Source organism: Heteronotia binoei, chromosome 4 (genome assembly GCF_032191835.1).
Source record: "Heteronotia binoei isolate CCM8104 ecotype False Entrance Well chromosome 4, APGP_CSIRO_Hbin_v1, whole genome shotgun sequence".
Classification (NCBI taxonomy): Eukaryota; Metazoa; Chordata; class Lepidosauria; order Squamata; family Gekkonidae; genus Heteronotia; species Heteronotia binoei.
The window spans coordinates 156,591,092-156,612,530 of NC_083226.1; the positions used below are offsets into that span (position 1 = coordinate 156,591,092).

A 21,439-nucleotide genomic window follows, 5' to 3' on the forward strand; every position below is an offset into this window, starting at 1 on the left:
GGATTCGGAACCTCTCCGTCTCGCCTTGCGGAGATTGGTCGAAGCGAGCGGAGGCGCAGAGACATAATCGGAAAGCCGCGGGATCTTTGAGCGAATGAGTGGGAGGAGCGGGGCAACAGCGAGCAGTGGGCGTGTCCCCACTGAGTATTGGCGTGGTGACGCTAACGCAGAATCGTCCTAGGCCACGCCTCGTTCCCTTTTGCTGCAGAGAGGTCGCGGCGTCCTCGCGAATCAGAAGGCGGTTCTGAGGAAGAGGTGTGCGTGTGTCAAGCGGCACGCGCAGGTTTTTGACGCATGCGCAGTGGCTCAGTTCGAGAGCGCGCGCCGTGCCGTTGAGGCTCAGGCTGAGGGAAGGCGGGCCGGCCGGCTCGCGGCTGTCTGGCCTCGGTCTGTGGCGGCGGCGGCGCCCGCAGGACGTTCCGGAGCCCCCGGGGCTATGACCTGCCTCCCTGGCTTCCTCAGCGGCGGCTCTCCCTGCGCCGCCCTCCGCTCCCTGTTCAAATCCTCGCGGCGGCGCCAGCAGCATCACCACCATCAACGGCGCTTCACCTTAACCTCTAAGCTTCCCCTCCTCGCCTCCGCCGGGCTCCCCGCGCCTTCCTCGGCGCAGTCGTCGCCCTCGCCCCGGCACCTCAGCGCGGATGCTTCCTCCGAGCTCCCCTCGAAAGCCGCCGGCGGGGGGTTCCGCCCCTCTCGGGTGGTGGTGGTGGCCAAGACCACCCGCTATGAGTTCGAGCAGCAGCGCTACCGCTTCGCCGGCCTCTCGGAGGAGGACCTTAAGCAGCTGGTGAGCGGCCTTCCTTGGGTTGACCCAGTGCAGGGGTGGCCAAACTGTGGCTCAGGAGCCCCATGTGGCTCTTTCACACATATTGTGTGGCTCTCGAAGCCCCCACAGCCTCATTAAAATTAAAGTTACTTTCTTTCCCCCTCCCTCCCCCTCCATCTATTTGCATCCCTTCCTTGTCTTGCAGCTCTCAGACATCTGACGTTCATGGCTTGTGGCTTTCAAACATCTGTGGCTCTTTCACACATATTGTGTGGCTCTCGAAGCCCCCACAGCCTCATTGGCTGGCTTAAAAGAAGGCATTTCTCTCTTTAAATCACTTCTCCAGGGCAAGCCAGCTGGTGGCTTGAAGAAGGCATTTAAACTTAAAGTTGCTTTCTTTCCACCCCTCCCCCTCCATCTATTTGCATCCCTTCCTTGTCTTGCAGCTCTCAGACATCTGACGTTCATGGCTTGCAGCTCCCAAACATCTGATGCTTACTCTATGTGGCTCTTGCATGAAACAAGTTTGGCCACCCCTGACCCAGTGCGTGGGGGTGGTGGTAGAGTCCTCAGGTGCCTTATGGGGAGGGCTGTACCACCTCAGAGAACAGGTGCATGATAGCAGTTGGGGGATGATAGCCTAGGCAAAAAGTGGAGGGGGTTCTTTACACAAAAACAAATCTGGACTGGAGGGTTTCAGTCTCTTCTCCCTGGGCTGCTGATATTGTGTTTGCAGAAAGTCCCTTTTATGTGCAAGGAGGAGCATTCGGAAACAATACCATCTCATTGGATTACTGTGTACAATTCTGGTCACCACACCTCAAAAAAGATATAGCATTGGAAAGTGCGGAAAAGGGCAACTAGAATGATTAAAAAGTTGGAACACTTTCTCTGTAAAAAAGGTTAAAATGCTTGGGGTTTTTTAGCTTGGGGAAATGTTGACTGAGGGGTGACATGATGGTTTACAAGATTATGCATGGGATAGAGAAGGTAGAGAAAGAAGTACTTTTCTCCCTTTCTCACAATACGAGAACTCGTGGACATTTTATGAAATTGCTGAGCAGTCAGGTTAGAACGGATAAAAGGAAGTACTTCTTCACCCAAAGGGTGATTAACACATGGAATTCACTGCCACATGAAGTGGCGGCAGCTACAAGCATAGCCAGCTTCAAGAGGGGATTGAATAAACAAACGGAGCAGAGGTCCATCAGTGGCTATTAGCCACAGCGTATTGTTGGAACTCTCTGTCTGGGTCAAGTGATGCTCTGTATTCTTGGTGTTTGGGGGACACAGTTTGGGAGGGCTTCTAGTGTCCTGGCCCCACTGGTGGACCTCCTGATGGCACCTGGGTTTTTTGGCCGCACAGAGCGTTGGACTGGATGGGCCATTGGTCTGATCCAACATGGCTTCTCTTATGTTCTGCTGCATGTGCCGAGCTGGCCTTTTACATGTGCGTGCACGTAGTCAACACAGGGAACTGTTCATGTTAAAAGAATGCTTATGAAATCACTGAACATACCCTTCTTTCAGACCTATGATACATACACGCAGTGTTAAATGTTAACGCACTTTTAATATTTTAACTCCTACTGTGAAACTTCTTTTATAGTGGGATCAGCAACCTAGGGAGGTGGTGAGCTTCCTCTCACTGGCAGACTTTAAGCAGTGGCTGGATGAATACTTGTCAGAGATGCTCAGTCTAGGCTGATAGTGCATTGAGCAGGGGTTTGGATTAGATGTCCTGTATGGGCCCTTCCGATTCTGCGATTCGATCAGTATTTGTAATGAAAGGAGCAGGATCGCACCTGTTTGCCCTTTGTGTTTCTTCCATATTCTGCAAGAGTTTGTACATCTACAGACTATGGCTACTGGGCCTGCTTTTTTCATGGTGTGTAGGATACTGCTTGCCTTCAGGCATGTGTTGGCTTGCACATGCATGTGGAGCCCTGTTGTCTGTGATGGTGGGAGTAAACCAGCAATGCCTGCCCTCTTCCCAAGGTTATTTTTTTTTTAAAAAAATACAGTCAGCTATGTTTGTGATGATCTGTAGTCAAACAAATAGATACAGCTTGCATTTGAACTGTGAGACAGACTAAAGTTATCAAAGGGGGAAAAAGCCTGCAAGACTTGATTCACTTGCTCCTTGACACAGTGGTTATATTGCCATTAATAACCATGTGAGGAATAGGGAGTCAGCTGAAGTCACCATCGATGTGCCTTCTGAGAAAGATGAAGAATAATACTAATCAGAAAAAAAAGATTTTTAGCAAAAAACCACTCTTGGTTCTAATGAAAACTTAGTTCTGTTTTTTAGGTGCTGGAATGAACTTTTAAATGGTTGATCTGGCTTTCCATGTTTGCATGGCAGCCCTGCAGCTTTTCTTGGACTTTCTAGCAACCTTCTGTGGTGAGAGCCATGTCAGATTCTGCATGCAAGTATCATAACCCATGTCATCTTTGGTGTAGGAGAAAAAGATTGGGGTGGAGTTTGAATTGAAAAAACAGCTGGTGGGGAAATAGTTGTGTATCATCTTTTTTTTTTTCCTGCTGATCTCAGCTGCCCAAGGCTGCTTTTCAGTTTTATATAGTCAGAATGGTCTGCATGTATGTGTGGTATTTGGTTTGCCCGGAGTAGCCATTCAGATGCGTGCCACTTGAAAGATTTACTGTTAGGTTTACTTAAATACAATTTCTTGTTTCAGCTATACATTCCCCCTTTCTGTAAACACTGTTATGACCCACCCATCCTAAAATGTGTTGGCTGTCAGCTCTTTGATCCCTAGATATTTTATGCAGTGTAGACTAGCTAGTACGAAGGCTTGCAAGGCTACTTCACTTTATAGCCATTTCGTTTAGGGAAAGAGTAACAATAAATGATTGGTCATCCCTAGCCATTGTAACAGATCCTATGGATGGTGAGTGCAGCGCACATAAAAAGCACAGTTCCACAATACTTAGTCACTGAACAAATATATTGTTTTCTGGGACAGTCCTTGTCATCTTTCTAAACATTGTTTCATCAGATCTTTTCAGCCTTTAATAGTGTATCACATGTGTATAATATACCTTATAGGTTATAGGTACCTACAATGTGTTTTCTGAACAGTTACCTAGGCATTCTATTTAATTTTGTTTCATTGTCCTTGAAATAAGCATTTGTAGGTAAAGCGAGCATAACAGTGCCAGGAGAAGCATATTTGAATAGCTCCTCAAGGCAAACCAGATGTCTCATACAGATGTATACCTGTCATGCACAAATACATCAGCCACTAACTGAAGTATTTGTTTATGGTTTAGTATGGATTTTTCCAATCAAAATACTGGTCACATGAGATTGGTATGCATTGATCTGAGGAAAACCAGCTAGATGCACAGCCATTTTTAGGGCTGCTATGTTTATTGCAGGACAGTGTCGTGAGGGCTGAATGTCTAGCACTAAAATTCTCTCTTTTGGGCCTTTGACTCTAGAAAGAGATAAAGGCTCTGGTCAGGTGGCTAGGAGAGGGATATGGTAGAAATGTGAAGAGGGGATAACCATTTGGGGAAACAGCAGCAGTGTGAGAATAGGAGTATGCATTGGCAAAAGGAGGTGAAGATTGATATCAACGTATGTTACTGCCAAGGCTACAGGATACATCTGCTAAAACAGATTAAAATTATGTATATATTTTAAAGAATTGTATATCTAAATTAAATATCTATCTATCTATCTATCTATCTATCTATCTATCTATCTATCATCTATCTATCATCTATCTATCATCTATCTATCATCTATCTATCATCTATCTATCATCTATCTATCATCTATCAATCATCTATCAATCATCTATCAATCATCTATCAATCATCTATCAATCATCTATCAATCATCTATCAATCATCTATCAATCTATCTATCATCTATCTATCATCTATCTATCATCTATCTATCATCTATCTATCATCTATCTATCAATCTATCTATCTATCTATCTATCTATCTATCTATCTATCTATCTATCTATCTATCTATCTATCTATCTATCTAGATATATATAACACTTCACAGCAATATATGTAAGACATCATTTACTCTGCCTGCCCCCAGAGTAATCAGTGTCTGTTGCAAGCTTTCTAAGTGCGGTGCTTAAGTTTAGCTTGAACTTGCTGAAGTACACCTTTAGGCAGTGTATGTGACCATTTTGACTAGTGGGCTAGTAACACCTGCTGCATTGTTCTATAACATACAGAACAAGGTAGTCATCTTCCTTGAAAACATGTACATAGCATTTTTCAAGCGCAGTGGGTTTGTATGTGGTGTGTAATTCTGGGAATCAATCTTCTTTCTGTATTAAATCTCTTGGCTCATTTTGAGTGAAGTTGTGCACCTGGATACTGTATCTTAGTTCTTTATTATTGTGACGTTTATAACATCCCCTTTCTTGACTTACCAAAATTTTGTTTGAGGCATATGACCTACATAGAGAGTTTCTTTTCATTTTTTTTGCCATAGGTGTGTTGTGTATATTTCCCTTCAATTTCAGCTTGCTTTTGACTACATCTGTGCTTCAAAACCAGTTCTAAATCAAGTGACTTGCTGTGGAGCAGCAGTTTGATGATTTTCACATCATCATCAAGGCTGTGCAGCAGGGCTAAGATTCTGTGTAGGAAATAAAATGCCGTTAAATTCTTATTTTCCATTCTAGACTTCTTACTTGTTTTCACTTGGCAGCAGGAGGAGTTGTCTTGACAGTGCCTCAAAGTGACACAGCTTTGCCAAATTATATTCTGTTGTGCACAGATCAAAGAATTTAATTAACTCTGATTCTGCCATTTCTTGGCACAGTCCCATGCTTTCTTTTCCCACAGTTTTATAAGTTTTGCATGCTGATGTGAATGCCTATCTGTTCACTCCAGGCAAAAAAGATACTAAAATAACTTCTTGGAACAATGTTGTATTCTTTGCATTTGTTTTTCTAAAGCCAGAGTACAGTGTTTCAGAACATAATTGCCGTATTCAAAGGTCTCAGTAGTTCTGTTTAGGGGTGGTGGTGGTTGTTTTTTGTATTGGCAGAGCAGAAAAAGGAAGTTTTCCATTTATTTGTATATTCCTGATTTACTTGGTTCTTCTGTCTTCTTGGCTTTTTAATGCTTGGGATTAACTACTGCTCCAAGAGCTTAATCTCTGAAGGCTATTATAGAAAAAGCCATTAATAATTTGACACTGACCTCTTTCCCATTTTAGACTTAGACTTGGGCTGCTAAACTCCTAGTGCAGGTTTCTTCATATATGCAGTAAAGATTAGTTGGGTTTAGTTGCTACCAAACTGTAATCTGATGTGACAGCCCATTTAAATTAACGTTGCTAATATGTTCACTCACTTACTATATTTACTGTAAGAGGAAAAAATGCTCTAAATACACCTGCAATCTATCTTGTGGAGATAATTAGAAAACTTCAGTTACCCTGATTCTCTGAGTTGGATTTTACAATCTATCACCAGAAGGTGCTGATAGTTGCCAAACTTGGATTTCCCCTCTGTCCAGAAACCATTTCCAACCCTGGGAAAGGTTATTTCTAGGATTGAGGGACCTGTGTATAGTTAGTCAGAAGGCTGCGCTGGGAGGGAGGTTAAATTGTTTTCTGTTTGTGAGAGAGGCACTCCACTGGTAGATGAGCAAGAGGGGAACAATTTGCCCTCTTCCCACTGCAGCTGCTATTCCACAATGGAGCTGTGACCATGGGAATAAATCTTCCCTGGACAGAAATGGGCAATGAGAATGGGAAAAGCTGGAAAGGTTGGAGTCCTTGTGCAGTGTATCTATAAGTTTATGTTAGCAAAATTCTACACTAACCCTTAGTTGCTCTTCTGTTCCTTATTTTGGTATCTTAAATGTCAAACACAAGATAATTAGTGTGTGTATAAGTATATATCTATAGATAGAATGGAAAGCATGTTTTTAGTGCCTTTTTAACGGAACATATTTCTGCCACATTTTTCATCCTACCAGACTGGCTTTGTTTGCATGTACATGGTTCCTGATAGTGAGTGTTTACATTGTGATTTGATAGGATAATCCAAAGGTCAGATTTTTGGACACATCTTCAAATGGTGAAACACTTCTGTGTGAACAAAGTTCAATTCACTGTGCATTTGTGTTGAGCAGATATATTAAAAAGCCTGCCATAACAATTCATGGAATATTTTGTGTCTTGGTATCCTTGACCTTGTGATGAGGCTAAACACACAGATTTGGTATCTGTTTAGATTTGTATGGATTATTTCAGTAGCAGTTCTCTTAAATCAAAGCTGTAGTGCAAACGGTCTGGATTATCAGGCTTTTTAGGGTCCACTGTGTGGCCACAGCACCTCTGATTACATTCTATATAAATGTCACTTTCAGGCAAAGAAGTCACAAAAAAACTGCCACTTGAATTACCTCTTTAGTTTTTGCTTCTTGAATAAGCAGAGCTGCCAACTACTGTATGATAAAATCTACAGACTATAATATTGTTCTACCAACATTAGAAGAAAAGTAGAACATGGTATTCTGCACTTAAAGTGGCATGTGGGAAGTCTTCCTATGGACAAAGAAGCAGCTCTTGTGTTTACTTCTAAAATCCAGTCAGAATGATGGGACATGAGGGATGCTGTCATCTCACCAAGTCCAGTTTTAGTCAGGGTCCTCTCCCAAGGTACAGTCAACCCACCTGTCTCCTCCTGTTTTCAGCAGGTTGGTCAGTCCATCATTACCCATTTATTTGGCAATTCATTATATTGTCTATGCAGCTGTAGAGTTAGGTTGAAATCCGGCTTTCTATTGATAATTTGTTTGGACTAGATGACCCTGGAGGTCCCTTCCAACTCTGTGATTCTTTGTACAAACTTTTCTGTGGGTTCTCTGAATGCAGCTTGTATGTAGTTTACTATAAACCTGTAGAAGAAGTTGTGTTCAGGCAGTATTATCTCCATTTAATCAGTCTGTATTGGTAAGCACTTTGAAGGCTGCCCAGAATTACAATTAAGTAAACAGACTGGCCAGCCAGAATTCTGAAAGCAACAGAGAATTAGAATGAAGTGCTCCCTAGATATAATAATCCATTAGAAGCACATACAGAAGCTTCTTTCAAGTTTTTCTTCTGTGAGCTTAATCACTCAGTTTGACATGCTTAATTTCTTTTAAATGTAATATCTTTTTAGCTTGGTGTCCTTTAAGCCCTCAGTTTTCTGTAAGTACCTTGAAATGCATGCCCATGTTCTACAAATACAGTTGCCAGGTTGCCAGTGGAAACTAAATTTAATTCCAGTAAAGGATTAGCTTCCAGTGTACTCCACTGCAGGAAGAACAAATCCTTTAAAAGCCTCTGGCAATACTAAGAGGTGTACAGAGTGCCTCTTCCCAAATGTCAGCTGCATCATGGATTGGTGGTATGTGGTTGCTATATACACATACCCTTTCTGCAGTAAAGACCCCTTTCTAGCCCATAAGTACAAATTGTTAGTACTTTGCTCTTTCAAGCAAGAAGCAGAATAATAAACTCTTGCTGGCCTCCAAGCCCAATAAGAATTGGTGGGTTTGTGTATGCTCTTTGTTGTATACTTTATGTTAGTGAACTAAGTACCTTAAATCGTGGATATTAAAACTGTAAGGCAAGACGCTGTGGGCAGATACAGGTAGCTGATTGTGGAGGCCTAAGAAATAAGGCAAAGGCAATGGAAACAGTGTAGAAATAATGTGATTGCTTAACTGGTAAAGTTTTATACAGTGCCATCTGGCTGTATAGTCCTTTGGCAGAAAGCACATGGTCAACTCATGTATCTGTGGTTTTTTACTCAGTACCACGTGGTTTCTTAAAGTTATTTAAAACTGATTGAGACTAAAGGTGGATTATAAAACAATGTAATACAGACCAGTATGAAACATACAATAAACCATACAATAAAGGTGGATTACACAGAGAAGTGATGAAACAAAAGCAGTATAATAATTTCTATAAACTATTAAGAGCCCCGTGGTGCAGTGTGGTAAAGCTGCAGTATGCAGTCGGAGCCCTCTGCTCACGACCTAAGTTCGATCCCAGCGAAAGCTGGTTCAGGTAGCTGGCTCCAGGTTGACTCAGCCTTCCATCCTTCCAAGGTCGGTAAAATGAGTAGTCAGCTTGCTGGGGGGAAAGTGTGATGACTGGGGAAGGCAATGGCAAACCACTCTGTAAAAAGTCTGCCGTGAAAACATTGTGAAAGCAACGTCACCCCAGAGTCGGAAACGACTGGTGCTTGCACAGGGGACTACCTTTACCTTTTTATAAGCTATGCAGTATAAGGGGGGGAAAGAAAGGGGGAGAAACTGCCTGCAGTTCATCCTGTTCCCTTTAGACAAAAGGGTTGCCTGCAATAATTACATTTTTACTACACCCTTTGTCCTTTTATAAGAACGCAGGAGTTGTCATTGTAGCACAACTGTGATCATATAGATGCCCATGTCCTTGATTATATTGTTCTGTTATTATCAATGGAGCTTGGAAATTTTGAATCTTTTTAAAATTGTTTGCAATATCTTTATCTTTTGAGTTTGCACACTATGGCATTTCCATATGTACACTTTTAATGAAACTGAAATCATTTTCAACACCAGCTTTTACTGGAATGAATCAGTTCTCATAAACATTATGAGAACAATAAATTTAGAGGTGTAAAGAAGCTTTGTAAAGATGTAAAATATGTAGAACTATCCATTACATGCCGGTAACGGTTACATACACAGTAGAATTATCACTATATTCAACTGCAGAGCATTTGTCTTCAGTACATGATTACCAAGGTAGGTGGTTTTTCTAAAGAAATTGCTTGAGAGAGATCTAAATACAGTCTCCAGAGTTATAAGTGATTTGATCTTTTGTTAGCAACAAAACAATATATTCTTTTTTTTTGGGGGGGGGGGGAAAGTGTCCTGCTTTTGTCCTACATTCAGGCAGTGCAACAGATAGAGCCAATTTAAGTCATGAGTGCAGTACTTATAAAGTGAAACAAAACACGATCCAAAATCAATTTGGCATCCTGCATGGAAAAGGAAGACAGAAGAGCAGCTTCATACCTCAGCATCAGGCAGAGGGGATCACAAAGCGTTGCAGTTCTGGTACTGGCCCTGTTTCTTGCAGTGGATATTCTAACTTCATAAAGAAGGCAGTTTTAGGGTGAGGGCCTTATCCATTTGGACATAAATGGCATAGAACTTACATGGGAGAATTAATCTCTATAAGAGCCAGGCTATGAAAGGACTTTAAAAGTAAGCATCAGCATACTGAAGGAGTCATGGAAAGAAGTTCGTAACAATTGCTCAGAGTTGTAAAGATAGTTAAATGTTATATTTTCTGGTATTTGTCAGGATCCAGGCAGTGGCTTCTGAGTTGCGATTAATTTCAATTTATGGAGATTTTCACTTACCATAGTGATCTTGCATGCAGAATTTTACCTGCAACTTTACTAAAACTGTTGATTTACTGGATTGGGTTTGAAGCTGATGTTAATTTTGATCAAATGTCAAAGGTATTTATTAGTTGAAGATATTTGACTGTTTTAGTTACATCAGGATACTACAATTGACAGTTTGTATCCTGTTGCATTGGTTTCTGGAGGCAATTTCCTTGTTTGCTAAATTGTGGTTTTATCTTTTGCAGCTTGCATTAAAGGGATCTAATTACAGCGGGCTACTTGAGCGACATCATATTCATATTAAAAACTTGGAGCATGTTGTAGATAGTTTAAGGTAAGGGTATGTATCAAAAATTTTGACTTGACTCTTTGGCAATTATCTCAGTAATCAGGGTTCTTGATATTTGGAACATGATTCTATGTGTGTCCTGCAAATAAGTATTATTACAATGGCTCTGAGCAAAGCTGTTTTTCACATGCAACAGGGATTACATGTACTTAGCCTGGCCCTTCACTTCGTTTTCTGTTCAGCAGCTACCAGTATACAACCATACATTCTTTCTGCAAATTTGAGTTTCAGAAGCATCTTCTGTTTCAGCAAAGGGGTTGGAGCTTCTGTGTAAAGAGGCAAAAAGTTTGGCTGTAGGCAGTTCTGTGAATTGTGCCCAGTATTCTCAAAACTCTGTAGTATTTAGTCAACTAGCCATTAGCATGTGAGTTGTCTGTAGTTGCATCCAGTAGAATATAACATCTAGACTAATTTCAAATTGGTTCAGGGACAAACTGTGTTGATTGCCTTGGCTGATGACCTTCACTGGGAGAAGGGCAAAGAGAGAGTCCTTTTTCATTTTCTTCAACTCCCTCATCAGTTTTTGGTTCAATTAATTGTATCCTGGTTAGTTGAGGTGGGTTGCAGGGGTTTTGCTCATTGGTAGTTCTCCTTCTTGGCAGACCAGTTCAAGAAGGTGATGGTTGGGGAAGAACTGTTTGACCCAGAACATCTAAAATACACTGCCCCCGAATGGTCTGTTCTGTTTCCCCATGTTGTTTAACATCTACATGAAAACCCTGGGAGAAATCGGCCAGAGATTTGGAAGTACAGATCTCCTCTGTGGTTTGTATGTAGCACCTTTAACCAATTTACCCATGCTGATTGTAATCCAGATTTAAGTACTGCAATGTATTTTATGTAGGGCCACTGATGAGGACTACTGGAAAGCTTCAGTTTGCTCAAAATGTGTCAGGTTAGCCTGGGCATGGCCAGAGGCACAAGCACTTTAGTGTGTCTGTATTTTTCTGTAAGCTGCTTTGGGACCCTTCGGGGTGAAAAGTGGTATAAAAATTCCTGAGTAAAGAGGGCTAAATAGCTGGTGGGGACAAGCTTCATGGTTCACATCACTCCAGTTTTTAGCTGTGGATTTGCTTTGAAGCAAACATTAAAGCGCTGATTATTGCCTATAAAGCAGTACATGATTTGGAACCAGGGTACTTGAAAGATCACCCTTTTCTTATGTGACAGTTAAAATGATCAACACCAGAGGCTCTATGTGGCATGCCCCACTTTCAAAGGCTAGGTGAGTGAGCATCGGGAACAGTAACTTTTCAATGCGGCCACTCAGGCTCTGGAATTTTCTTCCCACAGAGATGCTGAATTTGCAGTTGTTATACTCCAGGCAAAGACTTGTTTTCTCAAGCCGTTTAGATCTCTGGTTGTTTTTAGCTGTCTCAAATTTATGCTGCTGCTGGGTTGCTTTTATACTGGTGCAAGAGGGAAGGTTGTGCCAGGGGTCATAGAACCTGCATGGACAAAATGCCTTTCAGGATGAAGTGGAAGTGACAAAGGAAATTAGTAAGATTGCCTCTCTTGCGTCTTGCTCCAGTGTAAAATCCAGTAAGATCCAACTCATTGTGTTTAGGCCATTAGGACTTTTAGCAGGTTCATGCTGTGACATTCTTAGGCTGTTTTGATACTGTTATCCTGCTTTTAATAGTGTTTCAATTGCCTTTGTCCTGTGTTTGCTGCTTTGTAATTATTTATTATCATTTATTTTGGGAGCCACCTCAAATATTGTTACAGAAAGATACAGCATAAATATTTTAAATAATATTGCATTTTCACTAAGTCACTTAGTGTTAGAGTGCAAGCTCTAATCTGTATCTACAAATCTTGTTGACCCAAAATGGGCTTATTTCCTAACAACCCCCCCCCTCCAGATCCCCTGATGTATGTTGATTAGTGAATGTTTCACACCTACTGTGAGAATGTAGAGAGAAATACTGGGCTGAATCATGTTCAGAGACTCCTTATGAAGTGATTACTGTATCGTGGTGCAGTTTACAAATACTTTCATGATTCTCATTGTCACACTACAGCAATCAGTAACTCATCTGCTTTGCCCTTCATAGAGCTTTTGTTTTACTTTCATAACCTAGTATTTTTGACTTGAAAGCTTAAATTCCTTGACTCCTGAATCCGACTCACAAGAACTCCTGTTTCCATAAACCTTTTAGGAATGAGAAGATTGAGGTACGTCTTGTGAAACGCAGAGAATACAATGAAGAAACCGTTCGGTGGGCTGATGCAGTTATAGCAGCAGGAGGTATTAACTTGTGAGTGGGGAATGGTATTTTGAGTTACAGTAAACTTGAATGAGAACTCTTGTAGCAGAATGGAAAATTGGTTGGGTACAAGCAATTTTAAACTCAAGTATCAGGATGGTGATTGTTTCTATCATTTTTAATCTTGAGGATTCAGAATTTTCAATTTTAAACCAAATTAAAACCTTTTAGTGTTTTGACATATGCATTAACTTTTTCCAAACATGACAAATAAAACTATTCTTACTGAATTTTGTATGTCTATAAAAAGACTTCAGAAATTACTAATTCATTCAAATATGCAGGCTTATGAGGATTGAACTTCCCTGTTTAACTGTGATAGGGTGTGGTCAAACACCCCAAATAATGTTGTTTCAGTCCACTTCAGAAACTGTTTGAAAGTGGATTTTGCCATTTAACACAGCGAAATCCAGTTGAAAAGTGCCTTGAAAGTGCATTATTTAGTGTGTTTGACCACCCCCATAGATAACTTTGTTACTTGGCTAGAACACAGTTAGCATCTGTTCTGCTGCTATATACATTTTTGTAGGCTTTTTGTGTGAAAGAATCTCATAGGATTCTTTCAGCAAACTGCTCGGAGCTACCAAATAAAACTCGCAAAAACATACTTTTTAAAAGTCAGTTCCTCAGAATATATGTACAAATTAAGAAAAATAGCAATATGTTTCTAAAGCACATACTGGTGAGTAACTTAAGTTTTTGTGGGCCTCAGTCTTTCTTCATAAGTGTTTTCTGATGGCAGTTTGTGTTTCATGTTAAGGTCTGTCTTTTGGTATTGGGTTCTACAAATATCTTAAATGATACAGGCGTAAGCCTGTTTGTATACGACACATTGGAATACTTAAATGCTCTTACATAAAAGCAATCTGATCTCAATTGTGTACTCCATCCAGGTGATGGCACAATGCTGTTGGCAGCCAGTAAGGTGCTGGACCGATTAAAGCCAGTTATTGGAGTAAACACAGACCCAGACAGGTGAGCCTAAAACTCTTAGGTGTCTTTCCTTATTGTAAGCCAATACAATATAAGCCTAGTGGTTTGACTGCCATACATTTTGATAGCCATAAATATTTCCTCATCCTGGACAATAATTACAGTGAATTTTGTGTCTTTTATTTTATATGGAAAGGCACTGTTGTAGATTTTAGTAAATCAAGTAACTTCATTAGATTTCAGCTTATCTTTAACCACATGAACTCCCAAACAAGAACTGTTATGAAAGAGTGCTTTGGCAAATTTGTCAGCCTGTGGGAAACAGTCAACAAATAGCTTGGTCTCCCAAGAATATTGTCTAAAAATCAATAAGTAAGACAATACTGGATTACTTTTGTGTTTTAGAATGAATGAGAGCGAGGAGTTCTCTCGGAAGGAGATAGATAATGTCACCATACTTTATTCTCGTACTTTCACTGTGGTTTTTATTGACCCAGATCTGAAGGCCATTTGTGTTTGCCTGTACGCTATACACACTCATTTCCAGATGCTCTACAGAAACTCTACCGTGGTGAGTTCAGGTAAGCAAATTTAAAAAAACTCTAGAGATACAATTCAACATGGAAGGATATTCAGGGCTTTACATTTATGGTTTATTATAAGATCAGTTAATACAAGAATATGATCATGAAGATCGATTTATGCTAGATCATTTTGAAATTTGTAACTTCCATGAAATTGCTTTGCTGAATCCTGTTGTGAAAGATTGAATCTAGGTGTTACGTTCATTTACCCAAGGATATAAAGTAGTCCAGTCAGCCTTGAAGATTTATTTGACTGACAGAGTAGCTGATTGGTGGAATTTGCAAGAATGAATATACAGCAAGGCAAGTTCTGGACATAAGTGGGAAAAGGCTAGAGGCTTGCCTCCCATGTACAAAGAATAAGAGTTGTCTTTTTTTGAAGGAAAAAGTACAGGAGAGATTTATTGTTTTAAAATGAATATAGTTCTGACAGCTTTTTTTGTATAGGTTGCTATAGCTTTTGTTTTTTCTTCCTTTATTTAGTAGTGTAATGTTAAAATTACTGCTCAGCCAAAGACCAGCATACTAGACACACTTGATCCCAAGAAACTGCCTCCTTCTTGGACTTCCGGGGTTGGAAAATGCCGAGCTTAACTGCTTCTCAGAAGGGGAGAAGGCTGGAACTTCTGTTCGGGGTAGTGGAAGGCAATCTAATGCCTACTGCCTACTTTTCTCAGTCAGATCAGTCCAAGATATGCACAGGAAACTTTGAGGAGATTTACCTTGGTTAAAAGGGAGTCCCGGGGGGGGGGGGCTCCTTTGAGGCTTTGAGGGGTCTCCGGAGACGAGTTGCATTTTCATTATCTGCAGAAGTTTCCAGAGTCATTTATTTGACATAAGCTTGACAGGATCCTAATCTTCTTTGATACTGCTAAACATCTAAAGCTATACAAGACCGGTGTTGATCTGGATAACTACAGAAAAGGTACAGATTGCTATCTTTCATTCCGGGACTAATTAAAGTTAAACAAAATAAAATCAGAAGGTGGGAAATTGAAATCTAGAAAGCTTGGAAGAAGAAAGGGAGAAGGGGCGAAATTTGGACTTTGTAAATTTAAAGGACAGTGCTAAAAAGTGGAAAGGAATTTATTGTTTTGTCTACTTGCGGTTTTGGAGAAAAAGCCCCATTGTCATAGATTTGCAGCTCCCACAGCCAACAACACAGGAAATACGTCAAGTATCGTGAGATCTCTCTACCAGCGAAAACGGGATTTGGTGGCAAGCAAAGCAGGAAGTATCGGGTGGAAAAGGGAAATCATTGAAGCAGCCAGCCTACTGTAGGACTATAATATCAGAAAAACATCGGCGGCCATTGCTAGGAGGCTAAAATTTAAATAAAATTTTTAAAGTGTTTGGGACATTAAAAATTGGTGGAGCCGACAGAGGTGCCGATTATAAGGTAAATACTATTGGACATTACTGTTAATAACCATTTTAGAAGCCTCTAGAGGAAAAAGAAAAAAAAATTAAACTGAGGCAGAAAGTCGCGACCGCCATTTTGAAAAAAATAAAACTTTAAAAATTAATATCTGAGCCCAGGAGGCTCTGAGTACAGCGAAATTAGGCTTATTGAAAAGAGCAAGCCTCACTCTTTTAAATCTGATAGTTGAAATTTAATTTGGTGAGGTCAAATTTTCGGTGCTTTTGCATGTCAGACCACAAGCAAACCCGTGCAAGGACTGCTTCACTGGAGAAAATGCAAGACCAATTAGATGCAATGGAAGCCAGGATAATGAAAGGGATGAAGGAGATGATAACTGCTTCAAAAAAAAGAAATTAGAAAAGATATTGAAGAGCTAAAATATATATATATAGGATCTCAGAAATGAGACTGTGGTGACATCAAAAAAAGTGCAAGAGGTGGAAGGGAGAGTGAAAGTACATGATTCCACCTTGTTAAAAATACAAGAAAAAGTGGCAATTCATGACTGTAAATTAATGGAGACCCAGATACGTCAGAGAGTACCACCTGAGGATGAAGAAACTGAGTTGGAAGAATATATAATAAAAATAATTGCAGAATTTTTGGAGGAAGATCCTGAAGGGACTAGAAACATGTATGACTATATGTATAGAGTGAACTCACTATATGCAAAAAAAAAAAATCTACGAAGAGATCTGGTTATAAGATATATGACAAAAGAAATGGTGGAAAAAATCAGGAATAAAAACTTTGAAAAGACATTGATAGTGGGAGGCAGCAGAGTAAGAATTATGAAGGAGTTGCCAAGACAAGCGATAAATGACAAAAGAGCATATAAGAAATTGACAAAAATTACGGGACAATGAAATGAGGTATAGATGGATAATACCTGAAGGTCTGAGCTTTGAGCTACAAGGAAAAAGGATTACAATTACAAGCACACAGGAACTGTGTGGATTTTATGAAGAACATAAAGAATTTGCACCATGACGGATTACATATTATTATCTTGGAATGTAAATGGACTAAATTTACCGCAAAAAAGAAAGGCAACGTTTCATTGGATTAAAAAGCAAAATTGTAATCTCGTTTGTGTACAAGAAGTACATATCAAACAAAAGGATTACAAATTTTTATGGAATAAGCAATTGGGACTAGAATTTCATTCATTGGCTGAACAGAAGAAAAGGGGAGTGATTTTTTATATTAAACAAGAATTGGACCCGAAATTAGTGTTTAAAGATAAAGATGGAAGATTTGTAGTGGTAGAAATAACATTAAATGCAAAAAACCCCGTTGTTAATGGGACTGTATGCACCAAATGGAGCAAAGGATGCTTTTTAAAAAGACATTATACAACAATTTGAAGAAGTGACGTATGATCAAGTTTTGATAATGGGGGACTTTAATGGAACAATTAAGAACACACTGGATAGGTCTGGGGGAAAAAGATAATAAGGAAGGAAAATTGCCAAAGTCTTTTTTTGAATTGGTCAAACAAGAAAACTTGGAGGATATATGGAGGAAATTTAATCATGAAGTGCAGGACTATATCTTTTTTTCAGCAAGACAAAACTTTTTCCAGAATTGACATTTGTGCGGCACTAAAGATTAAGGCCTTATAACAAAGAAAATAGAGATTTTACCTAAAATAGGGGCTGATCATAACCCAATAATGTAGATTATAAAATTGTCTAAAAAGTCGAGAAGATGGAGATTGAATGAAGATTTACTACAGAATAAGGAAATAGTGACATCTCTAGAAAATGAAACTAAAGCTTTCTTCCAAATAAACGATAAAGAAGATATAGAATTTCAGACGGTGTGGGATGCTTATAAAGCAGTAATGAGAGGAAAATTGATTACATTGAATACAAGAGGGCAAAAGAAAAACAGATGTTGGACATTCAAAATGAAATAAAGAAAAAAGAAGGGGAACTGAGAAAAAGGCCAGGGAAAAAGAAAATTATGAGGGAGATCACAATATTACAAACACAAATGAGACATTTGTTAAATAAAGAACTGGAATAGAATCTGAAAAGACTGCAGCAGAAATCTTTCGAGGGAGCAAATAAACCTGGAAAATATTTGGCCTGGCAACTGAAGAAACAGAGAGAAAGTAAAATTATTAATAAAATTGTGGTGGATGGAAGAGAGGTGGTAGATCAAGAAGGAATAAAAAGAGAATTCTTTAAGTATTATGCCAAATTATTTAAGGGCGTTAAAATAAAGAAAGAAAAGATGGAAGAGTATTTACAAAAGATTAAAAAAGCACCCTTAACAGAAAATATGGGGAAAGTTTTGAATGATCCAATTGAAAAAATAGAAATTGAAGCAGCAATTAATGCAATGAAAAATAGAAAAGCACCTGGATATACAGCTAAATTTTTTAAAACCTTCAAAGAGGAGTTAATACTGAAACTTCAGAAATTGATGAACATGATAAGAATAAAAGGGAAAATACCAAATACATGGAAGGAAGCTGTTATTTCGTTGATTCCAAAGGAAGATAGAGATGTCACGAATGTAAAAAATTATAGACCAATCTCACTATTAAAGGAAGATCAAGCGGGGTTTCTCCCCAAAACGCAAATAAGAGACGATATTAGAACTGTTGTAAATATTGTAGAATATTATGAAAGACATCCAGAAAAGGAAGTAGCATTATTCTTTGCGGATGCAGAGAAAACATTTGATAATTTAAATTGGGACTTTATGTTTGCAGTAATGGAGAAAATGGAGTTGGGGGAAAGCTTTATAAGGATGATAAAAGCAATATATACTGAACAATGTGCAAGGCTATGTATAAATGCAGATCTTACAGAAGACATGATAATTAGCAAAGGTACAAGACAAGGCTGTCCGCTTTCCCCACTGTTGTTTATAATGACTCTTTAATCTTACTGATGCAAATCCAAGAAGATAAAGAAATAGAAGGATTAAAAGTAAAAGGATTTACTTTCAAATATAGAGCATTTGCAGATGATATAACGTTTATAAATGAAAATCCCATACAAGTGACACCTTTGTTGTTAGCTAAAATACAAGAATATGGGGAATTGGTGGAACTTTGTATTAATAAAGAAAAATCAAAACTTCTATGTAAAAATATGCAAGTAAACAAAAGGAATTACAGAGGCTAACGGGTTGTGAAGTTACCTCTAAGGTAAAATATTTGGGTGTGAAGATAACAATGAAGAATATTGATTTGTTCAAAAATAATTATGAGAAGCTATGGCATAAAATGGATGAAGATATTTTAAAATTGAATAAACTTAATTTGTCATTGCTGGGCAGAACAGCTGCAATTAAAATGAATATTCTACGGAGAATAATGTGTTGATTTCAAACTATCCCGATTGTGAAAGACAGTAAACAATTTAATAGATGGCAAAGAAAAATTAAAATGAAAATTTTAACAGATGCAAAAGAGAGAGGCAGATTCCAATTACCAGATTAAAGTTATATCACAAAGCAGTTTGTTTAGTGTGGATAAAAGAATGGATGATGCTGTTAAACAAAAAACTCTTAGTGTTGGAAGGTCATGGAAATAAATTTGGCTGGCTTGCTTATATGTATTATGGGGAAAAAAGATGGATGTTTTTTTCTCTCACCATTATATAAGAAATAATTTGCTAAATACATGGATGAAATATAAGAAATATGGAGATGAGATAAAGCCGTTATGGATAGTTCCAGCAGAAGTAATAAAAATAACAGCTGAGACGGGTGAAGAAAAGTGGTTGTCATATAATCAACTATTAAAAATACAAAGTGGCAAAATAGAATTGAAAACTGCTGAAGAGCTGAATAATAAATATGATTGGTTCCAAATGCAACAAATAAAGAGCTTGGTGGATAATTATATTAAAACGGAAGGAATAAGAAAAGAGCAAACAGAAATGAAAAAAGTTCTGCTTGGAGAGAACGAAAAATTAATTTCAAAACTATATAAATTACTTTTAAAATGGTCTACGGAAGATGAAGTAGTGAAATCTCAAATGATTAAGTGGGCAATTAATGTAAATAAAGAAATACAGATGGAAATTTGGGAATATTTGTGGAAGAACTCTATGAAGCTTTCGACGTTTCCATAGTATTAAAGAGCTTTAAAATGATTTATAGATGGTATATGATTCCTAAAAAGTTGGCAGAGTTGAACAATAAGATGCCAGACAGATGTTGGAAATGTAAAAAACATGAAGGTTCTTTCTACCATATGTGGTGGACTTGTGAAAGAGCAAAAAAGTATTGGCAGATGATTCAACAAGAAATTTCTAGGATCTTGGGATATGAATTTAAGAAAATTGCAGAGACTTTTCTGTTGGGATTACAAATGGAAAAATTTCCAAAAGAAGATAGAACTATAATTTGGTACTTGCTTTCAGCTGCTAGGACATTATATGCGCAGTTGTGGAAGCAAGAAAAAATACCAGAGAAATGGGATTGGATTGTAAAAGTTATGACATGGAGTGAAATGGACAAATTAACAAGAATTTTAAGAGACTATGACTTAGAAGTTTTTAAGACGGAGTGGAAAAAGTTCAGAAGATAGGTAGAAAAAGAGTGGAAAATAAAAGGACATTGGACAATTTTTGATAATGATTAAGTCTTAGAAGGAAGAAGAATGTAAAATTTTGTTTTTATTAGTTAAGGGTACCTTTTAATATTAGTATTATAAGTAAATAACACCGGCGGGGGTCAAATAACGGGGGGAGGGGTGGTTAGAAAGTAATATATGGGATAGATAAAAAGAAGTTATTAATGATGCAGGAATAAGATATTGTTACCATAGGTTACTAAATAAAAAATTGTTTTAACCTAGAATGTGAGCTTACACCAGAGGGAGATGGGAAGGTGCTTATTGTCACTTGTTGCGGTTAAGGAAAATTATTGCAGTTGCTCTTTTAGACATAGCTAACTTTGCTTTTGTTGTTTCAAGATTATTTATATTTGTTTAGGTAGGTTTTTTTCTCCTTCAAATAAAACTTCTTAGGTCTTTAAAAAAAACCCTGCCTTCTTGTTAATCAAAGTCAGTATTGTCTACTCAGACTGGCAGCAGCTCTCCAGAGTCTCAGGCTGAGGTCTTTTTCATCACTTACTGCCAGGTTTTTTAACTGGAGATACTGGGAGTAGAACCTAGGACCTTCTGCATGCCAACCAGATGCTCTTCCACTGATTAAAAGCCACTCACACCAAAATCCCTCCACTATTGTAACTTTAGAAGAACCAGGAAAATACAGAGGGTTGGATCCAGCTATCCGTTTCACTCCATCTTCTCCAATTTTCCTTCTTACTGTTAGCCACTGTTCCATATGGCTTTTGTCCCCTGCGTATCCATTTTGGATGCTTAAATAGATGCCCCTCTTACTTTTTTACCATCAGAAAAGGTAGTTGGATCTAAGCCCATGTTCCTTCTCCAGGAAATCTTATTTTAAGTTGCCAGAATTTTTCTGGTTGTAATAATAAATAATATTTTCCTATCTTAAGTCTGTGTAAACTAGACTCAGTGGGTTGAATCCAAACTCATGAACAAACTCATGGCAGAGGCTGATCATCTTCTGCAGCCTGTGCCCCGCCCCCCAAAAAGCTACTATTGAGGGTCAAGAACCCTCCTAAACAAAGTGCCATATGACACAGAGGACCACCTTCCTTCTTCTTCTGCTCAACCAGAGGTTTTTGCTCAATTTCCTTTTCTTGC

General features: G+C 38.8%; 1 protein-coding gene across 6 annotated transcripts in view; it reads left to right on the forward strand.

Moving 5' to 3' along the window:
• The first annotated feature begins 214 nt into the window (after nucleotides 1-214).
• Nucleotides 215-21,439, forward strand: part of NADK2 (NAD kinase 2, mitochondrial) — a 32,586-nt gene continuing 11,361 nt past the window's right edge. Inside the window, exons 1-5 of one of the 6 annotated variants that reach the window (XM_060236075.1) lie at nucleotides 215-787; nucleotides 10,425-10,513; nucleotides 12,691-12,779; nucleotides 13,692-13,773; nucleotides 14,229-14,312. In XM_060236075.1, coding sequence (XP_060092058.1) covers nucleotides 437-787; nucleotides 10,425-10,513; nucleotides 12,691-12,779; nucleotides 13,692-13,773; nucleotides 14,229-14,312 — 695 coding nt within the window. In that variant the 5' untranslated portion in view covers nucleotides 215-436. Of the gene's footprint in view, nucleotides 788-10,420; nucleotides 10,520-11,130; nucleotides 11,298-12,690; nucleotides 12,790-13,691; nucleotides 13,774-14,228; nucleotides 14,313-21,439 lie in introns of those variants that run through there. The other 5 variants (XM_060236076.1, XM_060236077.1, XM_060236079.1 and 2 more) reach the window with 5 other exon arrangements.